Here is a 7,500-nt window from a genome sequence, read left to right on the forward strand (position 1 = left end):
AGGAGCCAATGGTGCAGCAGCTGTGTCTCAGCCAATCAGGAGGGAGAGTCTCAAACGGCCGAGGGACTTGTAGACATCGTTTGACAGAGATGGGGCTCAGGTAAGTATTAGGGGGATCTGGGGGGGGGGGGGCTGCTACACCCAGGAGGCTTTTTATCTTAATGCATAGAATGCACCCTCTTACTTTACAACTCCGTGACAGCGGTGGTGTCCCCGCACTGACAGCCCATTCACAATTGATCAGCTGCTTATTGCAACAGGCCTCAGGGCTTACAAATGCATGATTGCTGCAGCGCACTGAGCTGTGGTGTGAGTGAGCCTGAAGATACAGAAGCATCTCACCTCCACACTTGGGGTTGGGACACTTGCTGGACAGGTCCAGGTATCTGACGAGGTTCTCTGGAAGCTCCCACGGTGTGTACGGAAGTCCCCGACTCTTGATGGTTCGTCCGGCCAGCTCCAGCAGCGTAGGCGGGGTGTAGGTCAGATCCCGCACAAACCTCACTACCAGCGGATTCCCGCGCAGGCTGAGCTCCTGCAGGTGGACCAGACTAAGGATTTCCCTCGGGAGGTATGTCAGGAGGTTGTTGTGAAGGCTGAGTGACCGCAGAGAGTGGACCCTGGAAGAGTAAGGCAAGAGAAATGGAGAGGGTCAATTTCCCTAGAGGGGAATTTTAAGCTTTAGCAGCTGATTACCCATCTGTCATACTCAATGTGCCAGCTGTGGGGGGTACCTGACTGTCATACTCACTGTGCCAGCTGAGGGGGATACCCATCTTACTGTCATACTCACTGTTCCAACTGTGGGGGGTACCTATCTGACTGTCATACTAACTGTGCCAGCTGTGGGGGGGGTACCTATCTGACTGTCATACTCACTGTGCCAGCAGTGGGGGGTACCTATCTGACTGTCATACTAACTGTGCCAGCTGTGGGGGGTACCTGACTGTCATACTAACTGTGCCAGCTGTGGTGGGGGGGTACCTATCTGACTGTCATACTCACTGTGCCAGCTGTGGGGGGGTACCTATCTGACTGTCATACTAACTGTGCCAGCTGTGGGGGGTACCTGACTGTCATACTAACTGTGCCAGCTGTGGGGGGTACCTATCTGACTGTCATACTAACTGTGCCAGCTGTGGGGGGTACCTGACTGTCATACTAACTGTGCCAGCTGTGGGGGGGGGGGGTACCTATCTGACTGTCATACTCACTGTGCCAGCTGTGGGGGGTACCTGACTGTCATACTAACTGTGCCAGCTGTGGGGGGGGGGTACCTATCTGACTGTCATACTCACTGTGCCAGCTGTGGGGGGTACCTATCTGACTGTCATACTCACTGTGCCAGAAGTGGGGGGTACCTATCTGACTGTCATACTCACTGTGCCAGCTGTGGGGGGACGCTGAGGATGCGGTTATCACACAGGACCAGGCAGCTCAGGTAAGGCAGGTTGGCGAGCTCCGGTGGGATGTGGGAGATGAAATTTCCACCCAGATACAGGAATTCCAGACTGGAAGACAAATAATCAAATCAATCTCTTCATCATTCAAAGCAATCAGCAAGATATTCCAAGGTTGTTACATTGTTACAATGTTTGACTCAATACTGGAGAACCTATTATAGCCAAAGCAATCAGACGTTAACGGTACGGCTCTTCATTACAGCACCAATCATACGCGGGCATTACAGGTATGGCATGTCCCATCACTACCAAGACATTACAGGTATGACATGTCTCATCACTACAACACCTATCATACCTGGGTGTTACAGGTACAGCATATCTTGTTACTACAACCCCTGTTATACCCAGACGTTACAGGTACGACATGTCCTATCAATACAGCCCCTGTTATACCCAGATGTTACAGGTACAGCATGTCTCATAACTACAGCACCCATTATATCCAGACTATTCAGGTATGACATGTCCCATCACCACAGCCCCTGTTATACCCAGATGTTCCAGGTATGGCATGTCCCATCACTACAGCCCCTGTTATACCCAGATGTTACAGATACGGCATGTCCCATCACTACAACCCCTGTTATACCCAGATGTTACAGGTAGGACATGTCCCATCACTCCAATACCCATTACACCCGACAATGCAGGTAAAGTATTTACCATCATTACCAAGACGTTACAGGTACGGCATGTCCCATCACTACAGCACCTATCATACATGGGCATTACAAGTTTGGCATGTGTTATTACTACAGTACCCATTACACCTACACAATGCAGGTACAACATATCCCATCACTACCAAGACGTTTTACAAGGTATGACATGTCCCATCAATACAGCACCCATTATAACCAGACACTACAGGTACGGTACGGCCCGTCCCACTCAGACATTACGGGTACGGTATGACGTCACACTCAGACATTACGAGTACGGTATGACGTCACACTCAGACATTACGGGTACGGTATGACGTCACACTCAGACATTACGGGTATGGCACACCTGCTCATATATAAGCTGTAAATAGTTTGGGTTTTATAGCCTGACACGGAGTACAGGAGATTGAGTGCTCCACATCTATGAACTCCTTGTCCCCATCTCTCTGTACTCAGCAGTGGAGTTGCCACTCTGAGGCTATTTTACAGCCAAAATACGCAATTCTGCAGTTTTCTCATCCTGAATCAGCAAGAATAAGGCAAACGCCGCATTCTGGAGGCCAAGGAGGGGACCGACCTCCACCCCACTCTCCGGGATTCCACTTCTAACACTGCTCTCCAATGGAAACATTTCAATTCTGCACTTTAAAATTTAACCACTTGCCTACTGTGCACTTAAACCCCCTTCCCATCCAGGCCAATTTTCAGCTTTCAGCGCTGTCACACTTTGACTGACAATTGCGCGGTCATGCTACACTGTACCCATATGAAATTTTTATCATTTTTTTTCACACAAATAGAGCTTTATTTTGGTGGTATTTAATCATCTCTGGGTTTTTTATTTTTTACAAAAAAAAAGAATAAAGACAGAAAATTTTGAAAAAAAAAAAAGTTTTTCTTATTTTCTGTGAGTACATTTTGAAAATAAATTGTTCTCCTTCACTGAAGGGCGCTGATGAGGCGGCACTGATAGGCTGCACTGATGGGCACTGATAGGCTGCACTGATGGGCACTGATGAGGTGGCACTGATGGGCACTGATGAGGTGGCACTGATGGGCACTGATGAGGAGGTACTAATATGCCGCAATGATGAGCACTGATAGGCGGCACTGATAGGCGGCACTGATAGGCACTGAGGTGGCACTGAGAGGCGGCACTGAGAGGCGGCACTGATAGGCACTGATAGGCTGCACTGATGGGCACTGATGAGGTGGCACTGATGGGCACTGATGAGGTGGCACTTATGGGCACTGATGAGGAGGTACTAATATGCCGCAATGATGAGCACTGATAGGCGGCACTGATAGGCGGCACTGATAGGCACTGAGGTGGCACTGAGAGGCGGCACTGGTGGGCGGCACTGATGGGCACTGGCGGATGGCACTGATGGGCACTGACGGGTGGCACTGATGGGCAGCACTGATGGGCAGCACCATCAGTGCCCACACTCAGTGCCCATAGTGCTGCCAGTCAGTGCTCATCAGTGCCTAGATGAGCAGGCACTGATGGGCACTGAATGGCAGCACTATGGGCACTGATTGTGGGCATTGATGGGGGACACTGATGGCGGGCACTGTGGGCACTGATGGGGGGGCACTGTGTATGTTTTTTACCTTTTAGTAATCAGGGCACTGGTGATCAGTGCCCTGATTACATGTCTCTGTGTCCAAGGGACACGGCCGACACAGATTCTCCCCGCTGCACGCTCGCGGGAGCGCGCGGGGGGCGTGTCACTGGGAGGCCGTTTAAAAACGGCCTCCCGAAAATTTGAGTCCGCGCTGCAGCCGTATATAGGCTGTAGCGCGGATGGGAACTAGTTAATAAATGAAAAGGAATAATGCCACAAATAAGCGTTTATTCACTTGCAATGTGCCTGTGAACTTGCTGAAAAAAAGAAATGTGGCTTCTTCAGGAAAAGTCAATTCCCTTGCACAGCGCCCTCCTTCCTTGTATGCCATAGGCCCCTTCTTTTAGTCTAAATTACAGTCTGTGCTGACCCAGCTCCTCCACCACTCCTCATCTCCCTACATAACCTTTACATGCAGCTGCTGGAGGAGGACGAAGAGGAATACTATAGACCATGGGTGCTCAACCTGTGGTCCTCCAGCTGTAGCAGAACTACAAATCCCATGAGGCATTGCAAGGCTGACAGTTACAAGCATGACACCCAGAGGCATGATGGGAATTGTAGTTCTGCAACAGCTGGAGGCCCACAGTTTGCATATCCCTGCTATAGACCATGGGTGCTCAACCTGTGGCCCCCAAGCTGTAGCAGAACTACAAGTCCCATGAGGCATTGCAAGGCTGACAGTTACAAGCATGACACCCAGAGGCAGAGGCATGATGGGAATTGTAGTTTTGCAACAGCTGGAGGGCCACAGTTTGCATATCCCTGCTATAGACCATAGGTGCTCAACCTGTGGTCTTCCAGCTGTAGCAGAACTACAAGTCCCATGAGGCATTGCAAGGCTGACAGCCAAAAGCATGACTCCCAGAGGCAGAGGCATGATGGGAATTGTAGTTTTGAAACAGCTGGAGGCCCACAGATTGCATATCTCTGCTATAGACCATAGGTGGTCACAACCTGTGACCCTCCAGCTGTTGTAGAACTACAAGTCCCATGAGGCACTGCAAGGCTGACAGCTACAAGCATGACACCCAGAGGCATGATGGGACTTGTAGTTTTGCAACAGCTGGAGGCTCGCATATGCCTGCTATAGACCATGGGTGCTCAACCTGTGGCAGACCTACAAGTCCCATGAGGCATAGCAAGACACTGACAGCCAAAAGCATGACTCCCAGAGGCGTGATGGGACTTTTAGTTCTGTAACAGCTGGAGGGCCACAGTTTGCATATGCCCGCTATAGACCATGGGTGCTCAACCTGCGGCCCTCAAGCTGTAGCAGAACTACAAGTCCCATGATGCACTGCAAGGCTGCCAGCTACAAGCATGACACCCAGAGGCATGATGGGACTTGTAGTTTTTCAACAGCTGGAGGCTCGCATATGCCTGCTATAGACCATGGGTGCTCAACCTGTGGCAGAACTACAAGTCCCATGAGGCATTGTAAGGCTGACAGTTACAAGCATGACACACAGAGGCATGATGGGAATTGTAGTTCTGCAACAGCTGGAGGCTTGCAGTTTGCATATGCCTGCTATAGACCATGGGTGCTCAACGTGTGACCCTCCAGCTGTGGCAGAACTACAAGTCCCATAAGGCATAGCAAGACACTGACAGCCAAAAGCATGACTCCCAGAGGCGGAGGCATGATGGGACTTTTAGTTCTGCAACAGCTGGAGGCTTGCAGTTTGCATATGCCTGCTATAGACAATGGGTGCTCAACCCGGGGCAGAACTACAAGTCCCATGAGGCAATGCGAGGCTGACATCTACAAGCATGACTCCCAGAGGCAGAGGCATGATGGGACTTGTAGTTCCGCCACAGGTTGAGCACCCATGCGATAGCCCTAAGTCAGCTCTGTGTGTGGCTATACAGCTAATCGCTTGCCCCCGTCATTCCAGCAACACGACGAACCATTTCCCACTGGCAGGGGCGCTTACAATGATCAGCTTTTAATGTAAAGATTTAATCCCAATAGGAAAAAAAAAACTGTCACTATAACTGCTTATAAAGTTTCAATTAAATTTATTAGTGTATCTAAATCTGCTAGTACATCTCCCCCTCCCCCCAGCTGCTTGCTGTGCCTCCTGTTCTTATTCCTCCAGAGTTGCGTCCCACTAATACAGGTGGAATGTTACTGGCCGGATCACCAGGCAAAAATAGAAAAACAAATGCAGCCACCGCCTCTAATAAGTGACATTTTTTGGTTTAATATGGCGTCAGGCCCCCTCAGCAGTGACCACCCCCCATGCTATGTACTAAGCGTAATTTAGTCGTGTGTAGCCCGGCCCCTCAGCAGCGACTCCCCATGCTATGTACTAAGCCTCATTTACAGTCGTCTGTAGCCCCGCCCCTATTTTGTTGCTGAAAATAACAAATCGCTGTGGTGTAGGGAGTTGAGCCCGGGTGATTTACCCCCCAGGGGCAGGCGGTGTGAGGACATTGGATCTCACAGTGTACAGATTCTATAGATTCTATTTCCAGGAAGGAAGGTTCTAGGAATCCTGGGCAGGCCTCATATATAACGCCTCCTGAACTTTGTACAGACTACACTGGATGGACCCCATGATCCTGCCAAGAGTGGAAGGGAGGGGAGGGGGAGCGCTGGGGATTAACTATTCATACACAGGGAGCCACATTCCTGACGGGTGTCACCGGGGACAATCACCGTATAGCAGATATACGGCCACATACACCCTGTGCAAGAAGAGTATATATACACACACACACATATATACACGGGGTACCGGTGCCCCCAACAGGCCAAGCAAGTCATAGCGGAGCATGCCGGAGCAGCAGACAAGGAATTCCCACAATGCAACAGAATAGTCCCCTATACTGCTCTGTAATCAGGATCAATCATCTAGTAGACGGGGGGATACACTACCTGTCCTAGGGTGACAACACTTCCTGTACTGTACTTATGGAGGAGCAGTGTTGTCACCACAAGACAGGACTACAGAACTCCTCCCCCCTCATCATGTAGTGGATGGGGGGGGGGGGGGAATACACATACATACAGAACAGTTACACTTCCTGTCCTAAGGTGACAACACTTCCTGTACTGTACTTATGGAAGAGCAGTGTTGTCACCCGACGACAGGACTACAGAACTCCTCCCCCCCTCCACATATAATGGATGGGGGAAAACACATTTATGCATACATACAGCACAGTGACACTTCCTGTCCTAGGGTGACAACACTTCCTGTACTGTACTTACAGAAGAGCAGTGTTGTCACCACAAGACAGGACTACGGAACTCCTCCCCCCTCATCATGTAGTGGATGGGGGGGTGGGGGAATACACATACATACAGCACAGTTACACTTCCTGTCCTAGGGTGACAACACTCACTCTACTGTACCTATGGAGGAGCAGTGTTGTCACCCTAACAGTACTGCAGAACTACTCCCCCATCATCATGTAGTAGATGGGGAGGAGGGGAATACACATTCAAAGAGCACACTTCCTGTTCAAGAGTGACAACACTTCCTGTACTGTACCTATGGAAAAGCAGTGTGGTCACCCTAACAGGACTACAGAACTCATCCCCCATCATCATGTAGTAGATGGGGGGGGGGGGAATACACATACATACAGCACAGTGACACTTCCTGTCCTAGGGTGACAACACTCACTTTACTGTACCTATGGAAGAGCAGTGCTGTCACATCAAGACAGGACTACACAACTCCCCCCCCCCCCCCTATCATCATGTAGTAGATGGGGGAAAAACACATA

The 7,500-nt window shown here is 50.2% G+C and overlaps 1 protein-coding gene across 1 annotated transcript in view; it reads right to left on the bottom strand.

The window, feature by feature from the left end:
* Positions 1-7,500, bottom strand: part of LRRC58 (leucine rich repeat containing 58) — a 25,539-nt gene that overhangs the window by 4,463 nt on the left and 13,576 nt on the right. Inside the window, exons 2-3 of the mRNA XM_082247402.1 lie at positions 1,383-1,511; positions 343-620 (exon numbers count right to left, since the gene is read on the bottom strand). Coding sequence (XP_082103528.1) covers positions 343-620; positions 1,383-1,511 — 407 coding nt within the window. The remainder of the gene's footprint in view (positions 1-342; positions 621-1,382; positions 1,512-7,500) is intronic.

Source organism: Pelophylax lessonae, assembly GCF_965119305.1.
Source record: "Pelophylax lessonae genome assembly, chromosome: 2".
Taxonomy (NCBI): domain Eukaryota; kingdom Metazoa; phylum Chordata; class Amphibia; order Anura; family Ranidae; genus Pelophylax; species Pelophylax lessonae.